Raw genomic sequence first — 23,338 nt, 5'->3', positions numbered from 1 at the left:
AAAAACGGATAATGAATCGTTTTTCCAATTTTTGATTTTGTGCACATTAGAGGATGGAAAAAACATATTTTTTGCTAATTCATTTGAGACACCGATCTTTACCCATAAGTAGCTTATTTGGACTTGTGCTTGCAAGTCAAAAAATATATATATATTTATATAGAAGAAGAAAGGAGGACAGCGGGGATCTGAATTTGTCATCACACAGATAAACACACATTTTTGCAATTTGAATAAACACGATTTGGATTTTTGTGTTTATCTGGAAAAATAAAAACCCATAAAAGGAAACAGCACAAAATCCAATTTTATGGCAATATGTTTATGAAAATCAACACTTTTGTTTGTTTTCAAATCTGCCATATATACTAAAAATCGAAAAACGGCCCAAATTTTGTTTTTTGATTTGCGTTTCAGAATTGGATATAAAATTTACAGAAAGTACACAGATCGTTACCGTTATGCTAAAAAACATGCTAAACGCGAAGGAAAAGCTAAAATACTGTTTTCGGATCAATTTGTCATCACACAGATAAACATGCAGTTTTGCATTTATGATAAACACAAATTGGATTTTTGTGTTTATCTGGAAAAATAAAAATCCATAACAGGAAAACAGCACAAAATCCAATTTTATGGCAATATTTTAATGAAAATCAACCCTTTTTTGTTTGTTTTGAAATCTGCCAAAATAGTAAAAATCAAAAAACGGCCCAAACTTTGTTTTTTGATTTGCGTTTCAGATTTGGAAATAGAAGGCACGGAAGGTACACGGATTACAACAAAAGTTGGACAACTATTTAATGAGACTTTTTGAAAACGACAATAGGACTCCTGCTGAACAAAGATGCTACCGTTATGCTAAAAACATGCTAAAGGCAAAGGAAAAGCTAAAATACTGCTTCCGTTTCAATTTGTCTTCACACAGATAACCACACATTTTTGCATTGTGGATGAACATATATTCAATTTTTGTGTTTATCTGGAAAAATAAAAATACATAAAAGGAAAACAGTATATATATTTTATAATAAACGGAAGGTACCGTTATCGTTATGCTAAAAACATGCTAAACGTGAAGGAAAAGCTAAAATACGGCTTCCGGTTCAATTTGTCATCACACAGATAAACACGCATTTTTGCATTTTGGATAAACACGAATTGGATTTTTGTGTTTATCTGGAAAAATAAAAAATCTATAAAAGGAAAACAGCACAAAATCCAATTTTATGACAATATTTTTATGAAAATCAACACTTTTTTGTTTGTTTTCAAATCTGCCATATATAATAAAAATCGAAAAACGGCCCTAATTTAGCTTTTTGATTTGCGTTTCAGAATTGGATATAAAATGAACGGAAGGTACACGGACCTACACGGATTCAAGCCTACTTTCGGCTAAACCTAAGTGTCACAAATGGATTCTCAAAATATAAGTCATTTTATTCAATTTCCAATTGTGCGAAAAATCGGAAAAAACGATTTGTTGCCCGTTTTTTCATTTATCTCCGGAAAACCTTTTTTTTTTGAAAAAAACAAGTTATTTAGTTTTGGTTTCATATTGAAAAATGAACAAAGGAGTGATACATGGATTGAGGGTCCATGTACCTTTTGTTCATTCTATTTGGAATTCTTAAATGCAAATCAAAAAACTAATTTCGGACCATTTTTTCTATTTTCAGTTCTGAAACAAAAGTTGGACAACTATTTAATGAGACTTTTTTAAAACGACAATAGGACTCCTGGTGAACAAAGGTTTTACCGTTATGCTAAAAACATACTGAACGCAAAGGAAAAGCTAAAATACTGCTTCCGGTTCAATTTGTCATCACACAGATAACCACGCATTTTTGCATTTTGGATGAACATATATTCAACGTTTGTGTTTACCGTATTTTTCGGAGTATAAGTCGCACCGGGGTATAAGTCGCACCTGCCGAAAATGCATAATAAAGAAGGAAAAAAACTTATATAAGTTGCACTGGAGCCCGGCCAAACTATGAAAAAAACTGCGACTTATAGTCCAAAAAATACGGTATCTGAAAAAATAAAAACACACAAAAAGAAAACCGCACAAAATCCAATTTTATGGCAATATTTTTATAAAAATGAACACGTTTTTGTTTGTTTTCAAATCAGCCATGTATAATAAAAATCGAAAAACGGCCCTAATTTAGTTTTTTGATTTGCGTTTCAGAATTGGAAATAGAATGAACGGAAGGTACACGGACTACACAGATTCAACCCTACTTTCGGCTAAACCTAAGCGTAGCAAATGGATTCTCAAAATATAAGTCCATATTATCCGTTTTATTCCATTTCCAATTGTGTGAAAAATCGGAAAAACGATTTGTTCCCCTTTTTTCGTTTTAGCTCCGGAAAACATTATTGAAAAAAAACGAGTTATTTAGTTTTGGTGTCATATTGAAAAATGAACAAAGGACTGATACTCGGATTGAGCTGCTCTGTGCTAATAGGAGTCACGGTCAGTCCCAAAAGTGAGACAGTACTGGCTAACTTCACCTGGCGGCGGCAGAAAATTGAAGGTATTGATTGGTCCAGTTCTAGTTAGGTTGAAGCGTCACCGTGTAATGGACGGAGGGAGACCGTCCGAGTGTGACTAGAAAGTCATTAAGGTGCTAAAGACAGTCTAAATGGAAATATATTGTCAGTCCTGTCATGTAAAAACAGCATCTCTTCAAACACACCCAGAAATGTTCTTTTCTGCCTTGTGAGAGGCACACAGATTTGCCATAAAAAGACACAGAAGAGGCGGAAAAGCCGTTATTTGCTGAGCTCACCGTGCCCCACCACAGAGCGTCGGCATAGGTGGCGAAATCCTTGTTTTCTTCCTTCTCCACCTGGTAGACCAGGAAGGAGGAGAAGATGAGCACCAGGAAGCCAATGTACCAGGCCGTCACCAGCTCCTAACCGTCGACACACAACAACGACACGTTTACAGCGTACAGGTCAAGCATGTCACAACAACAGTGTTTCCCACACTTTCATTTCTTTGTGGCGGTTCCACGCACATAAGTTTGAAGCGCCACACTGCAAAAACTGAAATCTAAGTAAGATTAAATATCTCAAATAAGGGTCATATTTGCTTATTTTCTGTCTTATAAGATAATTCTTCTCACTAAGCAGATTGTATGTTAGTCTTTTACTTGTTTTAAGGGTTTTGGTCCTAAATGATCTCAGTAAGATATTACAGCTTGTTGCTGAGATTTGATGACCTATATTGAGTAAAACATGCTTGAAACTAGAATATCAACTGTTGCAAAGCTGTGTCATCAACACTCACAAGTAGGGATGTCCGATAATGGCTTTTTGCCGATATCCGATATTGTCAAACTCTTTAATTACCGATACCGATATCAACCGATACCGATATATACTGTCGTGGAATTAACACATTATTATGCCTAATTTGGACAACCAGGTATGGTGAAGATAAGGTCCTTTTTTAAAATATTAATAAATTAAAATAAGATAAATACATTAAAAACATTTTCTTGAATAAAAAAGAAAGTAAAACAATATAAAAACAATTACATAGAAACTAATAATTAATGAAAATGAGTAAAATTAAATGTTAAAGGTTAGTATTATTAGTGGACCAGCAGCACGCACAATCATGTGTGCTTACGGACTGTATCCCTCGCAGACTGTATTGATATATATTGATATATAATGTAGGAACCAGAATATTAATAACAGAAAGAAACAATATTTTTGTGTGAATGAGTGGATGGAGATTTTTTGGGTTGGTGCACTAATTGTAAGTGTATCTTGTGTTTTTATGTTGATTTAATAAAAATAAAAACAATTAAAAAAAAACAATAAAAAACCTGATACCGATAATAAAAAAACGATACCGATATTTTCCGATATTACATTTTAAAGCATTTATCGACAGGCCGATATTATCGGACATCTCTACTCACAAGTATAAAACTACTTTTTTAAAGTAATAATTTCTTATTTCAAGCATGAAAAAAAAATCATGACTTTGACAAAATTGTGTCTCATAATTAAAACAGATGACAGCCAAATGGACTTTGCTGTTTTATTTTCAATGAAACAATAGAAAACACGTACTCATATAGTAGTACAGTTGGCACAGTACAGCAAACTGACAGTTAATATTGAAACATTTAACATGTGACATTTCTAACAATTTTAATAATTTTCTTCAAAATTACAATTAAAACATTTTTGGCCGGGGGCCGGGCTGTATATATGCGCACTAATTGACTGAAAGAGCACGCACTTGGCGCGAAGATGTCACGTTATCGATGGTAAAATGCATTTTTAGACCATATGATTTGCGGCTAGGAGACCCCGAGAGTAACAAGCGGTTGCCTTGTTGCCTTTCCATTAAGAACAATAAATTTGTTTTTAGTATAAGTTTGCTGGTTTCAAGAAATGTAATGCCGAGTGCATATCATTATGTCAAGGTAATGGCACTAGCATTTACTTAATTTAAGAATATTTTTCAACATATTGAGCAAAAAGGTCTCTTTTTTTTTTCTATCAAGAAAAGTGCACTTATTAGTGAGAATATACTTATTTTAAGGTATTTTTGGGTTCATTGAAGTTAGCTAATTTTACTTGTTTTGGAAAATCTTGACAAGCCACATTTTCTTGTTCTATTGGCAGATAATTTTGCTTAGTTCAAATAAAATACCCCTCTTTTTTTTTTTTTTTTTCTTGCTTTTGAACACTGACTTTTTGCAGTGCAGGAAAAGATCTGAAACACTCACTGCTTTTTGATTTTCATGTTGTTGTTTTTTTTACCACACTTATCTCTTCCACAACAATATTCCAGTTATGCAAATTAGACGATAACGCTCCCAACCCACCGCCACAAGTAGATTGCAGTCCTGTGGGAAACACTGAGCAAAAAGCACACAGCGGCCAACAGTGTGCCGGGTTTTTAGGAAGCATCTGCCAGGTGTTCCATACCTTACTGTGGGCGTAGACCACGGACCCCAGCAGCTTCCAGGTGCCCCCCCGTCGGTCCATGCGCACCATGCGCACGATCTGCAGGAAGCGCAGGCTGCGCAAGGCGGACGCGGCGAAGATGTTGCCCTGGCTGCCGGCCGACACCACGGCGACGGACGCGATGAGTACGAAAATGTCTGTGTGTGACAAAAAGCTGACTCAGCGACCACAACCTGGTCGACAGTTTTTGTTTACCTCTAAAACTCATGAAAATGTACCAATTTTGCTCCAATGTTTGACCAGCAGAATGTGATATCTCACAAATGATACAACACTTGTCCTATTATGAAGGTTTTCAGGACTGATGCAACAACATTTCTCATTCATAACTGTGAGTCATGTGACTGCAGGTACACACACACAAACATAGGGACATATACCAGTGCACATAAGGTGCATGCACTAACAGACAATCGAATAAGATCACACACTGAATGCCGGTGCACACATGCGCGTAAAAATATAAATACACATACAGACACACTCATGTACACACACAATCGCTTTGAGTACACACACAAGGACATAAAGGTGCACACGCCGGTACCAATGTTCCCTCTCATGTGCGCGCCTGTGCAATTGCGCACTGCTCAAGCGTCCTCTGCGCACGGAAAATCTATACCACGCACAAAATCAAATAAAAAAATAAGCGCATAACAATTTTCGACACGACACGGACACGACAGAGAAAACAGTGTTCGTCAAAATTTTTCAAATATTGTAACGTCTGTCGAGACGCTTTGAGGACATGAATTCCATCAATCACTTTACTGAGCAAAACTCTTTATTGTCGGCCATAAACACATCACCAAAACATTAGTAAAAAAAAATATATCTAGCAAAACTGGTCATTTTCTGCAGTACAAACCAGACCAAAAGCAACTTTGTTATATCAACAGCAGCCGCTCGCTCTTTCTCACTTGCGCCAACACATGCACATATGGCACTTAGCCAGTGATGCGTTTACAGCCACACAAAAAGTTGGACAACTCCAACACCACACATAAAGTGTCATTCCAGGTCGTTACACTATGATTTACCAATCAAATGCGTGCTTATTCTAGTGTCATTTAATAGGAATCTTAATTTATAAATATTAATCATGAAATGCTGTTAGTATATTAAATAAATACTAATACAAATATATTTTTTACAAACAGGAAGTTGCAGGTATGTACACATGATCCCCTGCTTACATCTCATTGTGCAACATGTGAATGTTTTAACGGGAACTAAATGCAATGTCTGAAAGGGGTACAAATTATTTCCAAAGCAGGACCTCCACCCAGACAAACAATACAAGTACACAGTTCATGAAAAACAATATTTTTTGTCATTGTCATTGTAAGTGGGCCTAAACACTTATATTAGAAAATAACCTCATGGAAATGACCGCTGTCATTTGATTATAATAATAAGAGAATGTTGTCTGTCTATCTGTGTTGGCCCTGCGATGAGTTGGGGACTTGTCCAAGGTGTACCCCGCCTTCCACCCGAATGCAGCTGAGATAGGCTCCAGCACCCCCCGCGACCCCGAAAGGGACAAGCGGTAGAAAATGGATGGATGGATGGAGATTGAACTTGTTATTTAGTCAGGTTTGGGACAGGTGTGCTGCTGGTGTAGCCACAGTGTGCACGTCTGATGTTGCTCACATGGGCTCCACTGAATGCTCAGGGAGTTTTTGCGTTTGCTCACACACATGAAAAATTAGAGGGAACATAGGCCGGTACATACACAATGAGACATGGAATTACACGCGAGCACGCAAACACAAAGGGGTTGCCGGTATATACACAATTTGATATGATGTTACACACATAAAAAGGTACATACACAAATGCCGGTACATACACTTTGAAACGTGCAATTACACACAAGCGCACGGGCACACAGGGGTTGTCGGTATATACACAATTTGAAATGCTATTACACAAATAAAAAGGCACACAGGCACTAGGGCTGCAACAACTAATCGATTAAATCGATTAAAATCGATTATAAAAATAGTTGGCGATTAATTTAGTCATCGATTCGTTGGATCTATGATGTGCGCATGCGCGGAGGCAAAAGTTGTATTTTATTTAATTTTTTTATTTATTTTTTATAAACCTTTATTTATAAACTGCAACATGTACAAACAGCTGAGAAACAATAATCAAAATAAGTATGGTGCCAGTATGCTGGTTTTTTTCAATAAAATACTGGAAAGGATAGAAATATAGTTTGTCTCTTTTATACGATTATTAATCGATTAATCGAAGCAATAATCGACAGATTAATCGATTATCAAATTAATCGTTAGTTGCAGCCCTAACAGGCACACGTCGGTACATACACAAATGCTTTAAGTACACACACAGGGACATAAAGGTGCACATGCCAATTAAGGTATGTAAATAAATATTTACTAAATATTTTTTTGTTAATAACTCATTTCACAACGTATACATCTGCGACTTATATTCTGGTGCGGCTAATGCATGGAATTTTTTTTTTTAGCTTTCTCTAAAATTGAGTGGGCGTGGCACTCTATAGTCCAGAAAATACAGTACTTTTTTTTTTTTTTTGTAGAGTAAATTGCCCATCTTCAATTCTAGTCATCTCTTATTATTTTAGACAGCCTTAGAAAAAATAATAATCTGGGTGGATTCTTCACTCCTAAAGGGAAGATCTCAATATTAGTCCTTCAAAATATCTCACACACACACACACACACACACACACACACACACACACACACACACACACACACACACACACACACACACACACACACACACACACACACACACACACACACACACACACACACACACACACACACACACACACACACACACACACACAGAGATGCTCACATACTGTTGAGCAAAAGTTGATACACACACACATAAGCACCAGGAGGCCAAAATACAGAAAAGAACATACCGTCATACACACAGTTACACACAAAGTTATAGGTGCACACGCACACACACTTACCCATGACACAAAAAGGCTTCCTGGCGAAGCGGAGACGTCCCTGCCAGCCTCGGTAGCGGCAGCAGCATCCGGCGCTCCATATCCGGATAATGTACTCCAGACCAAACACCACAATCATCACAAACTCCTGCACAACAAACACACAAACACTAAACACTTACACAACAGGGCGAGGTTATGACATTGTGTGGCACTAAAATGTGTCCTAGTTGGCACCACCACTATTATTGTCACCATGGCAACGAGAGTGATGCCGTTTTACTTGTTTCAAGTTTGTGCAAGGTAGCACGACAACGTACTCGATGTTGGCAGCTTTCCAATGATGAGACGTCACTCTTGATATTTTTAATCACACCTGTATCAGTCAAAAACATGAATGTGTTGATTGCAGGTGTGTGCATGTGTCCTACCAGGATGAGCAGACAGTGTGAGGAGAACTCCTGGTGAGCAGGGATGGTGGAAAACACAGACAGAACCAAACATCCAAACACCAGGATGAACCTGTGGAGATACACACACACAAACACACACATATATAAGAGGCTGTTCGGGACATTATTCAGAATTACCTCTCACACGTGCTACTGAAATCCTCTTATGCACACTACTGAATTTTTTCTCTCTCATACACATTACTGAAATCCTCTTTTACCCACTACTGAAATCCCCTCATACACACTACTGATGTTTTTTTCTCTCATACACATTACTGAAATCCCCTCATGCACACTACTGAAATCATCTTATACACACTACTAAAATTATTTCATACACACTACTGAAATCATCTCATCATCTCACTAAAACACTTTCACATTAACAAGTGAAAAATGATTGTTAGTCACATACATGAATAAAAGGCTCTCAGTGTCAGTAGTGTGAAAGAGAATTTCAGTAGTGTGTGTGAGAGAATTTCTGTTGTGATTTCCCTTCCTGGTTATCATCATAAACAACCAACCAATAAGGGATGTTCTTATACGTGCAAGCACGTCTTGGAAGGAGGAAGGGAAGGGGTTTGGTAGCCCATGGAGTTTTGAGAGGGAGTGACAAGCGGGGGAGAACAAGGAACACAACAAATAAGCGGCGTTTGGTCATTTTAACGTGAAAGAAATTATATTGATATTACGATATTTTCTTAATTCTTCTCGTTTAAAAATACATCGATATATCCTATAAACTCGATATATCGCACAGCCCTAGTAGTGTGTATGAGCGGATCTCAGTAGCGTGTATGAGAGGATTTCAGTAGTGTGTATGAGAAGATTTCATTCGCATGTATAAGAGAATTTCAGTAGTGTGTATGAGAGGAAAAAAATCAGCAGTGTGTATGAGAGAAAAAAATCAGCAGTGTGTATGAAAGGATTTCAGTAGTGTGTATGAAAGAATTTCAGTAGTGTGGACAGGAGGATTTCAGTAGTGTGTATGAGAGAAAACATTTTCAGTAGTGTGAATGAGAGGATTTCAGTAGAATGTATGAGAGAGAAAAAAATCAGTAGTGTGTAAGAAGATTTCAGTAGTGTGTATGGAGGACTTCAGTAGTGTGCATAAGATGATTTCAGTACTGTGTGTGAGAGAATAATTTTCAGTTGTTTATGTGTGAGCATTTTAGTAATGTAAGTAATTCTGAATAATGTCCCTAACGGCCCTCATACACGTAAACAAGTTAACTTCATTCAAGAAGTACGAGGTGAAGATCAGTGTACAACCGCAATGTAATTATTTCCACTCTAGCTGGCATCATTGTGCGAAAGTGGGAGCCACCAAAAACCCATATTAGCTTCATTCAGTTGCTGTTGTCATGGCAATAAACCTGATTACCACACTGTGTGCAAGGCACATTTTACAGACATAACAACATCCTCACGCTTTAATATTTTTATCTTGGGTGAGGATGAGACATCATGAATAATTGTAAAAAAAAAAAAACAGTCAGTTCAGTGATTGCCTGCTCGGGAAATACATATCACTATGATGCACAATTCAGCATGTGTCATTCGTATTCATAAATACATTTAAAAACAGATTTTAAAAAGTATGTTAATTTTGTGGGTATCACTCGATTATAAGTACACCCTGTTAAGCATTAGTAAATACTACATTCATAATTTATAAAGCATATTTCAGACATTATTCATTACAATTGATAAGCAGAGTTACAAATGCAATCATTATCAAATGTCTAAATAATGTATGTGTGAGTGCATGCCGCGTAAATGTCTAAAGTCCTTAAGAGTCTCATTACATCTTCTAAATGATCAAATAAACCATTGACACTACCAAAATAACTGGTTTGTAAATTATGTAATACCTAATGTAGAAATGATGAATCAATCACATAACATAGAAAAATGCAATCAATTAGCTTGTTTGTAGATGAACTCATTAAAGAGTAAAACTGCATACTAAAGGACATTCCTGTCTGAAATAGACTTTATAAATTATGAATTCAGTATGTACTAATACTTTATGGATTCTTGATAGTGTGGACTTATAACATTTAACATTTAAAGTATACATATACTGTGTGTGTATATATATATATATATATATATATATATATATATATATATATATATATATATATATATATATATATATATATATATATATATATATACATATATATACATACACACATATACTGTATATGTATACATACATACATACATATGTATACATACATATATATATATATATACACACACACTAGGGCTGCAACTAACGATTAATATGATAATCGATTAATCCGTCGATTAATACTTCGATTAATCGATTAATAATCGGATAAAAGAGACAAACTACATTTCTATCCTTTCCAGTATTTTATTGGAAAAAAAACAGCATACTGGCACCATACTTATTTTGATTATTGTTTCTCAGCTGTTTGTACATGTTGCAGTTTATAAATAAAGGTTTATAAAAAATAAAAAATAAATAAATAAATAAATAAATTGCCTCTGCGCATGCGCACAGCATAGATCCAACGAATGGATGACTAAATTAATCGCCAACTATTTTAATAATCGATTTTAATCGATTTAATCGATTAGTTGTTGCAGCCCTAATATACACACACGCATTATATATATATATATGATAAATGTGATATAAATACTTAAATTTGTTCAACATGTATACTGGGACAAATCAATTAAATGTATTTAATTTTATGGCAAAATACATTTTGAAATAAATACAAAACATACCAAAGTAATACATTTTTAAACTTCTTAAATATGACAATAATACCACAACTTTATTTATGGGAAAACATTCTATAATGAAATAGATTAAAAAATAAATAAATAAATAAATAACATTTTATTAAGAAATGCATTTAAAAATACATCAAAAATAAAAGTAGGGACTTTTTGTACAAAACAAATACATGAAACATTAATGTATAGTTTTTCTTATTTACAACTTTAATATTACATATTTGTCAAATCCCTAAATGGCTTTTATTACTTTTCATTAGTTAAAAAAAAAAAAAAAAAAACCTTCACTGGAAATTCCAGGAATATTTGTGTTCAGAGCTTTTCTTCAAGATATGAAAAGAAACATATTCATAAACAGTGCCCTTGATATTATCATATCTCTGCATAAAGCATTAAAAGACAGTCCTGCTATGCTAAAATTGACCACATTCGTGATTTCACCACTGAAACATAAGTCAGCTGTTATGGCTGGAGAGGAAAAGCACGCTGAATAAAAGAGTACATTTGATTAAAACGTGAACACGGCGACCCAGAATGCACCGCTCCTCTCCTCTGTGTCATATGGCAACTGGCTTAATAAGCCAAGGCAAATTAAAATTCAAAAGGGAGCTTCCAGGCAACATATGCACGTGCTCGAAGTCTTAGATAGAGACGCCATCTGCCTCTCGCATGTTTACAACCTCACAGTGTCGCTGGACAGCTCCTTGCTTTAATCTTTGTTTCTCCTCGCTCATTTGTACATTAGTTCTTTCACCTCCCTAACAACATGCAGGCGCGCTAATTGGTTAAAATAAGACCTGAGAAATAACACCACTTTATGGTAATTTTTCATCAAATAATCATGACGTCAGAAATGACAGCAAGAAGAGCATTAGGAGCAGCCTTTATAGGAGGTAATAACACCCATTTTTGATGATTCATTGAATATGTGTTATTAAGGAGGCTGCAGCTGTGCACTAACTTTTTGGTAGCCTGACTAAATTCCGTTTTGTTCCCTCAACTTTAGAAATCCATACCGAATTCTGTACTTTTGTATGTACCGACCCAATTCCGTCGGTACGACCGGTGACCGATTTATTTAAAATCAAAACTTACCACAGGTAGTAGGGGTGTGAATCTTTGGGCAGCTAACGGTTCGATCTGACTCCGACTCCTGGGGTGACAATTCGATTCAGAATCGATTCTTGCAATGTATTATTTGGTGCAATAATTAGAATGAAACTTTTTCAAAACATGTTACAGGTTAGAAAAGCTCCTTCTGGTTGTATAGAGATGCCCGAAAAAGGTGTTTTTAAAAATGGATTCTTATATGAATTTTTTTTTTTAAATAAATAAAATAAAATAAAATTAATTATATATATGTATATATATATATATATATATATATATATATATATATATATATATATATATATATATATATATATATATATATATATATATATATATATATATATATATAAACCGTATTTTTCGGATTATAAATTACAGTTTTTTTTTCATAGTTTGGTTGCGATTTATACTCTGGAGCGACTTATGTGTGAAATTACGCCCAGGTAGTTGCCAAGGAGATGAATATAAATTACTTTGCGTCATATAACGTACACTTATTCAGCCTGTTCTTCACTATTCTTTATTTATTTTAAATTGCCTTTCAAATGTCTCTTCTTGGTGTTGGATTTTATCAAATACATTTCCCCAAAAAATGCGACTTATACTGTAGTGCGACTTATGTTTTTTTCCTTCTTTATTATGCATTTTCGGCCGGTGCGACTTGTACTCTGGAGCGAGTTATAATCCAAAAAAATACGTTTATATATATATATATATATATATATATATATATATACACATACATCCATCCATCCATTTTCTACCGCTTATTCCCTTTGGGGTCGCGGGGGGCGCTGGAGCCTACCTCAGCTACAATCGGGCAGAAGGCGGGGTACACCCTGGACAAGTCATATATATATATATATATATATATATATATACATACCGGTACATACATACATACATACATACATACATACATACATACATACATACATACATACATACATACATACATACATATATATATACATACATACATACATATATATATATACATATATATATATACGTACATATATATATCGTAATCACTGCTATGTTGAAATTGTAACTAATATTGAGAATGTTGTTGATAATATTCATTTTTTTGGTTTGTTCTGTGTCGTGTTTGTGTCTCCTCTCAATTGCTCTGTTTATTGCAGTTCTGAGTGTTGCTGGGTCGGATTTGGTTTTGGAATTGGATTGCATTGTTATGGTATTGCTGTGTATTGTTTTGTTGGATTGATTAATAAAAAAAAAAAAAGAAAAAAAAATGATAATACTAATTTTTTTTTAAATCAATTTTTTAAAAATGAGAATCGATTCTGAATCGCACAATGTGATTCGAATTCGAATCGATTTTTTCCCACACCCCTAATATATATATATATATATATATATATACACATATATACACACACACATACATATATATATATATACACATATATACACACACACATACATATATATATATATCCATCCATCTTCTTCCGCTTATCCGAGGTCGGGTCGCGGGGGCAGCAGCCTAAGCAGGGAAGCCCAGACTTCCCTCTCCCCAGCCACTTCGTCCAGCTCCTCCCGGGGGATCCCGAGGCGTTCCCAGGCCAGCCGGGAGACATAGTCTTCCCAACGTGTCCTGGGTCTTCCTCGTGGCCTCCTACCGGTCGGACATGCCCTAAACACCTCCTTAGGGAGGCGCTCGGGTGGCATCCTGACCAGATGCCCGAACCACCTCATCTGGCTCCTCTCGATGCGGAGGAGCAGCGGCTTTACTTTGAGCTCCCCCCGGATGACAGAGCTTCTCACCCTATCTCTAAGGGAGAGCCCCGCCACCCGGCGGAGGAAACTCATTTCGGCCGCTTGTACCCGTGATCTTGTCCTTTCGGTCATAACCCAAAGCTCATGACCATAGGTGAGGATGGGAACGTAGATCGACCGGTAAATTGAGAGCTTTGCCTTCCGGCTCAGCTCCTTCTTCACCACAACGGATCGATACAGCGTCCGCATTACTGAAGACGCCGCACCGATCCGCCTGTCGATCTCACGATCCACTCTTCCCTCACTCGTGAACAAGACTCCGAGGTACTTGAACTCCTCCACTTGGGGCAAGATCTCCTCCCCAACCCGGAGATGGCACTCCACCCTTTTCCGGGCGAGAACCATGGACTCGGACTTGGAGGTGCTGATTCTCATCCCAGTCGCTTCACACTCAGCTGCGAACCGATCCAGTGAGAGCTGAAGATCCTGGCCAGATGAAGCCATCAGGACCAAATCATCTGCAAAAAGCAGAGACCTAATCCTGCAGCCACCAAACCGGATCCCCTCAACGCCTTGACTGCGCCTAGAAATTCTGTCCATAAAAGTTATGAACAGAATCGGTGACAAAGGGCAGCCTTGGCGGAGTCCAACCCTCACCGGAAACGTGTCCGACTTACTGCCGGCAATGCGAACCAAGCTCTGACACTGATCATACAGGGAGCGGACCGCCACAATCAGACAGTCCGAAACCCCATACTCTCTGAGCACTCCCCACAGGACTTCCCGAGGGACACGGTCGAATGCCTTCTCCAAGTCCACAAAGCACATGTAGACTGGTTGGGCAAACTCCCATGCACCCTCAAGGACCCTGCCGAGAGTATAGAGCTGGTCCACAGTTCCACGACCAGGACGAAAACCACACTGTTCCTCCTGAATCCGAGGTTCGACTATCCGGCGTAGCCTCCTCTCCAGTACACCTGAATAGACCTTACCGGGAAGGCTGAGGAGTGTGATCCCACGATAGTTAGAACACACCCTCCGGTTCCCCTTTTTAAAGAGAGGAACCACCACCCCGGTCTGCCAATCCAGAGGTACTGCCCCCGATGTCCACGCGATGCTGCAGAGTCTTGTCAACCAAGACAGCCCTACAGCATCCAGAGCCTTAAGGAACTCCGGGCGGATCTCATCCACCCCCGGGGCCTTGCCACCGAGGAGCTTTTTAACTACCTCAGCAACCTCAGCCCCAGAAATAGGAGAGCCCACCACAGATTCCTCAGGCACTGCTTCCTCATAGGAAGACGTGTTGGTGGGATTGAGGAGGTCTTCGAAGTATTCCCTCCACCGATCCACAACTTCCGCAGTCGAGGTCAGCAGAACACCATCCGCACCATACACGGTGTTGGCACTGCACTGCTTCCCCTTCCTGAGGCGGTCCAGAATCGCTTCGAAGCCGTCCGGAAGTCGTTTTCCATGGCTTCCCCGAACTCCTCCCATGTCCGAGTTTTTGCCTCCGCGACCGCTGAAGCCGCACACCGCTTGGCCTGTCGGTACCTGTCCGCTGCCTCAGGAGTCCCATGAGCCAAAAGAACCCGATAGGACTCCTTCTTCAGCTTGACGGCATCCCTCACCGCCGGTGTCCACCAACGGGTTCTAGGATTACCGCCACGACAGGCACCAACTACCTTGCGGCCACAGCTCCAATCAGCCGCCTCGACAATAGAGGTGCGGAACATGGTCCACTCGGACTCAATGTCCAGCACCTCCCTCGTGACATGTTCAAAGTTCTTCCGGAGGTGGGAATTGAAACTCTCTCTGACAGGAGACTCTGCCAGACGTTCCCAGCAAACCCTCACAATGCGTTTGGGCCTGCCAGGTCTGTCCGGCATCCTCCCCCACCATCGCAGCCAACTCACCACCAGGTGGTGATCGGTAGAAAGCTCCGCCCCTCTCTTCACCCGAGTGTCCAAAACATGAGGCCGCAAATCCGATGACACAACTACAAAGTCGATCATAGAACTGCGGCCTAGGGTGTCCTGGTGCCAAGTGCACATATGGACACCCTTATGCTTGAACATGGTGTTCGTTATGGACAATCCGTGACGGGCACAAAAGTCCAAGAACAAAACACCGCTCGGGTTCAGATCCGGGCGGCCATTCTTCCCAATCACGCCTCTCCAGGTTTCACTGTCGTTGCCAATATGAGCGTTGAAGTCCCCCAGTAGAACGAGGGAATCACCCGGGGGAGCACTCTCAAGTACTCCCTCGAGTGAATCCAAAAAGGGTGGGTACTCTGAGCTGCTGTTTGGCGCGTAAGCGCAAACAACAGTCAGGACCCGTCCCCCCACCCGAAGGCGGAGGGAAGCTACCCTCTCGTCCACCGGGTTGAACTCCAACATGCAGGCTCTGAGCCGGGGGGCAACAAGAATTGCCACCCCAGCCCGTCGCCTCTCACTGCTGGCAACGCCAGAGTGGAAGAGAGTCCAGCCCCTCTCGAGAGAACTGGTTCCAGAGCCCTTGCTGTGCGTCGAGGTGAGTCCGACTATATCCAACCGGAACTTCTCTACCTCGCGCACTAGCTCAGGCTCCTTCCCCCCCAGCGAGGTGACGTTCCACGTCCCAAGAGCTAGCTTCTGTAGCCGAGGATCGGACCGCCAAGTGCCCTGCCTTCGGCTACCGCCCAGCTCACATTGCACCCGACCTCTATGGCCCCTGCTATGGGTGGTGAGCCCATTGGAGGGGGGACCCACGTTGCCTCTTCGGGCTGTGCCCGGCCGGGCCCCATGGGGACAGGCCCGGCCACCAGGCGCTCGCCATCGTGCCCCAACTCCGGGCCTGGCTCCGGAGGGGGGCCCCGGTGACCCGCGTCCGGGCGAGGGAAATCTGAGTCTCGGTTCTTGCATTTCCATAGAAGTCTTCGAGCTGCTCTTTGTCTGATCCCTCACCTAGGACCTGTTTGTCTTGGGAGACCCTACCAGGGGGCATGGAAGCCCCCGGACAACATAGCTCCTAGGATCATTGGGACACGCAAACTCCTCTACCACGTTAAGGTGGCAGCTCAGAGAGGAGATATATATATATATATATATATATATATATATATATATATATATATATATATATATATATATATATATATATATATATATATATATATATATATATATATATATACAGTCGTGCTCATAAGTTTACATACCCTGGGAGAATTTATGATTTCTTGGCCATTCTTCAGAGAATATGAATGATAACACAAAAACCTTTCTTTCACTCATACTTAGTGGTTGTGTGAAGCTATTTATTGGCAAACAACTGTGTTTACTCTTTTTAAATCAAAATGACAAAAGAAAGTACCCAAATGACCCTGATCAAAAGTTTACATACCCCAGTGACTTTGATCTGATAACATGCACAAAAGTTAACACAAACAGGTTTGAATGGCTAATCAAGGTTTCAATCCTCACCTGTGACATGTTTGTTTGTAATTAATGTGTGTGTAAAAAAGGTCAGTGAGTTTCTGGGCTTCTGACAGACCATTGCATCTTTCATCCAGTGCTGCACAGATGTTTCTGGATTCTGAGTCATGGGGAAGGCAAAAGAATTGTCAAAGGATCTGCGAGAAAAGGTAATTGAACTGCATAAAACAGGAAAGGGGTATAAAAAGAAATTCAAGGAATTGAGAATGCCAATCAGCAGTGTTCAAATGCTGGTTAAGAAGTGGAAAATGAGGGATTCAGGTAGCCCAGCAAAGATTTCAGCCACAACAGCCAGGAAAATTGTTCAAGATGCAACGAAAAATCCACAAATAACTTCAGATGAAATACAGGACTCTCTGAAAAATTGTGGTGTGGCTGGTTCAAGATGCACAATAAGGAGGCACTTGAAGAAAAATGGGCTGCATGGTCGAGTCGCCAGAAGAAAGCCATTACTCCAAATTACTTTGTTCCAGAAGTTTTGAGGCTTGTCTCTGTGCTGTTTGGCGTAATGTAAGCGGGATACTTTATGACATTTGTGCATATATATATATATATATATATATATATATATATATATATATATATATATATATATATATATATATATACATACATACATACATACATACATACATACATACATACATACATATATATACATATATATATATATATACATATATATATACACATTATATATATATATATATATATATATATATATATACATATGACATTTGTGCATATATATATATATATATATATATATATAAATACATACATATATGTATATATATACATATATATATATATATATGACATTTGTGCAGATATATATATATATAGATATATATATATATATATATATATATATATATATATATATATATATATATACATGACATTTGTGCAGATATATATATATATGCACAAATGTCATATCACACTTGTGCATATATATATATATATATATATATATATATATATATATATATATATATATATATATATATATATATATATATATATATATATATATATGCACAAATGTCATAAAGTATTGTAAAGTGTTTTGCAATTCCAGGCCACCGTATGTTTCTGTGTGTGGAGCATTTGGAGCATGTGGGCCATCGTAGAAACAGTTTGTAAAACATGATTCTCCTCTGCTTAGTTTTCCGTTTGTATGACAGTATAAAGTGAAACCTTTGACTGACAGCGCGGCGGTAGTCATAAAAGCAGGAATGTTGCCGCAAAATAAAGCACGTAGACATGGTCGCAGACACAGTTTGTAAAGGTGTAAAGAGTGTTAAGAGCTTCCCTACACAAGTCGATAAATCTTCTAGGCAGGCAATAAATCAAGCGTGTGTGTGTGTGCATGTGTGTGTGCGTGTGTGTGAGAGGAGGATGTGTTATATGTCAGAGGTGAAAGTTTTCCAGCCATTATTCTCTGGTATACCATCATCTACAGTACATGACCGTGCCAAGCATGCAGAACTTTTCAATCAAGGCAACGAGAGAGCGAATGGAAACAAAGAAGAAAAGACTGGAAGCTGGAGGAGGACGGAAAGAAGAAAGGCAAAAACTGTGCCAGATGAGATATTTACTTTGAATAAGACACACTTGAAGATGTGGTCAAACATTAAGAGGCTCCTTCAGCATACATAAAACACGAAGGGAAAATGAAAGTGAATGGAGGGCACTTTGATCTTAAAGGGAAACTGCACTTTTCTGGAATCCTGCCTCTCTTTCACAATCTCTATATAAGACACCCATCCATCCATCCATCCATTTTCTACCACTTATTCCCTTCGGGGTTGCGGGGGTCGCTGGAGCCTATCTCAGCTACAATATGTACAATATGTAAGCCAAGAACACGTTTTTCTTTTTGTATGCATTCTAAGTAGGGCTGGGCGATATGGCCTTTTTTTAGTATCTCGATATTTTTAGGCCATGTCACGATACACGATATATATCTCGATATTTTGCCTTAGCCTTGAATGAACACTTGATGCATATAATCACAGCAGTATGATGATTCTATGTGTCTACATTAAAACATTCTTCTTCATACTGCATTAATATATGCTACTTTTAAACTTTCATGCAGAGAGGGAAATCACAACTAAGTCAATTTACCAAAACTGTATTCATCAAACAGTTATTAAGCAGTGGCACAAACATTCATGTCATTTCCAAAACAGCAAGATTGTCAGAGACATTTTAAAACAAGCTATGAGTGCACTTTTCTGCATGATGTCACTAAGATGACATTTCAAAACAACACTAAATTAAAGTGAATTTTTGTACAGAACGCCACTACAATAGTTTAAAACAGTGGTTCTTAACCTGGGTTCGATCGAACCTTAGGGGTTCGGTGAGTCGGCATCAGGGGTTCGGCGGAGCCTCCGCCACGGAGGTAAAGAGACATCCCTCTTATCGTGTAAATAAATGATAAATAAATAAATGATAAATGGGTTATACTTGTATAGCGCTTTTCTACCTTCAAGGTACTCAAAGCGCTTTGACAGTATATCCACATTCACCCATTCACACACACATTCACACACTGATGGCGGGAGCTGCCATGCAAGGCGCTAACCAGCAGCCATCAGGAGCAAGAGCTGAAGTATCTTGCCCAAGGACACAACGGACGTGACTATATGGATATATATATATGGAACAATGGTGAAAAATAAAGGATTTATTTCATTAAAACTATCTGTGTTGGCCCTGCGATGAGGTGGCGACTTGTCCAGGGTGTACCCCGCCTTCCGCCCGATTGTAGCTGAGATAGGCTCCAGCGCCCCCCGCGACCCCGAAGGGAATAAGCGGTAGAAAATGGATGGATGGAAAATAAAGGAAAATTATGCCAACTAGGGTACATTTTCCAGATGATATGGGAAAATTGTGCAAAATTTGGGACATTTGGGAAAAAAATAGAGGAAAATGTTAAAAGAGATATCGTTCATAGAATAAAGGAAAATGGTGCAACATGAGGGACATTTTCAAGAAAATAAAGAAAAATGTTAAGGGACATTTTTCGTTAAAAAAAAAAGGAAAACGGTGCAAAATAAGTGAATTTTTGTAGAAAATATGAAAAAAAAATTATGCAAAATTAGGGAATTAAGGAAAAATAATGCAAAATAGAATGCAAAATAAAGGAAACAATTCCATAATTCAAGGCAACATTATGCAAAACAAAGCACGGTTTACAGAAAACAAATATAAATGATAATAATGATAAATGGGTTATACTTGTATAGCGCTTTTCTACCTTCAAGGTACTCAAAGCGCTTTGACAGTATTTCCACATTCACCCATTCACACACACATTCACACACTGATGGCGGGAGCTGCCATGCAAGGCGCTAACCAGCAGCCATCAGGAGCAAGGGGTGAAGTGTCTTGCCCAAGGACACAATGGACGTGACTAGGATGGTAGAAGGTGGGGATTGAACCCCAATAACCAGCAACCCTCCGATTGCTGGCACGGCCACTCTACCAACTTCGCCACGCCTTCCCCAAATAAAATAATAAAATAAAAACTTCTCCCTATCAGCGTATTATGGATACCCCCAAACAATATTCCCTCTAATTTTCCATCTGATTTTCAGGTTTTTTGATTGATTGATTGAAACTTTTACTAGCAGATTGCAAAGGAAGAGAATACACAGTACAGTTTACACAGTACAGTACATATTCCGTACAATTGACCACTAAATGGTAACACCCGAATAAGTTTTTCAACTAGTTTAAGTCGGGGTCCACGTTAATCAATTCATGGTAAAATGTGTAAGGCAGGGGTGCTTATTACGTCGATCGCGATCTACCGGTCGATCTCGGAGGGTGTGTCAGTCGATCACCAGCCAGGCATTAAAAAAATAGTCCTAAAAATGAGCGATCATAAATCTTCACTATGACGTCACTTTCGTCACTTGATTGACATTCACGGCACCCGAGGGTCTACTGAGATGACGCTGGCTGCTGCCAGCTCATTAAAATTACCGACTGGAAGGCGAGAAACACTTTATTTCAACAGACTCTGGCGCCGTACCTGTCGTCAAAACTCCAAAGACCGACTGCACAGTTGCACAATAAAAGCTCTGCTTCATCCTGCCTGCGCTACCAAAATAAGAGTCTCAGAAAGCTGGCGTGCACAAGCTAGCAAGCTACGGAGTTTGCCGACAATGTATTTCTTGTAAAGTGTATACAAAGGAGTACGGAAGCTGGACAAATAAGATGCCAAAAACCAACCACTTTCATGTGGTATTGGACAGAAAGGAGGACTTTTTTTCTCCTCCATTCGAAAATGCGGACGTTGTCATCACCACTGTCTGATTCTAATCAATGCAAGTCATCACAATCAGGTAATACACCAACTTATATTCTTGTCTTCATGAAAGAAAGGAATCTATATGTGTTAAACATGCTTGTATTATCTTTAACCACCTTTAACTTGTTAACAATATTAACTATATGTGTTAAACATGCTTGTATTATCTTTAACCACCTTTAAGTTGTTAACAATATTAACTATATGTGTTAAACATGCTTGCATTATCTTTAAACACCTTTAACTTGTTAACAATATTAACTATATGTATTAAACATACTTGTATTATCATTAAACACCTTTAATGTATTAACAATATTAACTATATGTGTTAAACATGCTTGCATTATCATTAAACACCTTTAACTTGTTAACAAAAACATATATTTCATAAATAAGTAAATATAAATGATATATATGAATGAGGTAGATCCCCACGACTTGATCAATTGAAAAGTAGCTCGCCTGCAGAAAAAGTGTGAGCACCCCAGGTGTAAGGTGTGTAATTTGTTGTGAGTTCATGACCTGTGTTGGTTTGGTTCTTTGAACAAGGTGATGTTCATGCACGGTTCATTTTGTGCACCAGTAAAAAAAACATACGACTTTTTCTTGAATTTCTTGAATTTCGGTGAATGCGCATATGAAACTGGTGGGGTTCGGTACCTCCAACAAGGTTAAGAACCACTGGTTTAAAACAAAGTGCACTTTTGTGCATGATGTCACACAAGATATTTCAAAAACTGTGAAATAAAAATGAGCTGCATAATAGGAAATCAAACAATGTATGTCCTTTGTTCTGTGGTAGGTTCCTGCGGACATTATCTCCTTCTGTTGCTGATTTTTTTTTCATACGGTGTTAATCTGGAAATTGTTGCTTCGGCATTTTGTTGGGTGTAGCACCGAACGGAGATGTTGACATGCAGTTTCAAGTCATTCTCTAGCGGGTGACTTTTCAAATGATGCTACAAATTAGCAGTGCTGCTACTTTTTGTAGCAACGCTTTTGCCGCATAATTGTTCAACATATTCCCGCTTGAAGCCAAACCACCGCCAGACGATGGACCCCATGCTGTTTTTCTTGGGAATTAATTATTCCTCCATTTGTTACCAGATTCGCACCTTCTCTCTCTCGTATTACCACTCGCAACGCACATTTAGCATCACAGCTAATGTTACCCATGTAGCTACCTGTCTGCTCGGGGAGGGCGTGTGACGTTGCACGCGTGACGTATGTAAGAAGGTGCGCTTGTTTATGACTCTGTGAGAAGGAGAGACAAGAAAGAGTGAGAAACGCATGTAGTGTAATGCCCGCAGCTAAAAGCAACTGTGTGAGAACATAAACTCAAATATCACGATATAGTCATTTTCAATATCGCACAGACAAACCCGCGATATATCGAGTATATCGATATATCGCCCAGCCCTAATTCTAAGTTATAAAATGCGGAAAGTACGAGGTGGCTAACAAT

General features: G+C 38.6%; 1 protein-coding gene across 1 annotated transcript in view; it reads right to left on the bottom strand.

The window, feature by feature from the left end:
- Window positions 1–23,338, bottom strand: part of kcnq5a (potassium voltage-gated channel, KQT-like subfamily, member 5a) — a 198,164-nt gene that overhangs the window by 55,482 nt on the left and 119,344 nt on the right. The window contains exons 2-5 of the mRNA XM_072915247.1: window positions 8,401–8,491; window positions 7,991–8,117; window positions 4,969–5,144; window positions 2,802–2,927 (exon numbers count right to left, since the gene is read on the bottom strand). Of these exons, the coding sequence (XP_072771348.1) occupies window positions 2,802–2,927; window positions 4,969–5,144; window positions 7,991–8,117; window positions 8,401–8,491 (520 nt within the window). The remainder of the gene's footprint in view (window positions 1–2,801; window positions 2,928–4,968; window positions 5,145–7,990; window positions 8,118–8,400; window positions 8,492–23,338) is intronic.

The sequence above is a fragment of the Nerophis lumbriciformis genome, linkage group LG02, assembly GCF_033978685.3.
Source record: "Nerophis lumbriciformis linkage group LG02, RoL_Nlum_v2.1, whole genome shotgun sequence".
Classification (NCBI taxonomy): Eukaryota; Metazoa; Chordata; class Actinopteri; order Syngnathiformes; family Syngnathidae; genus Nerophis; species Nerophis lumbriciformis.
This window is presented reverse-complemented; position numbering and strand designations above follow the sequence as displayed.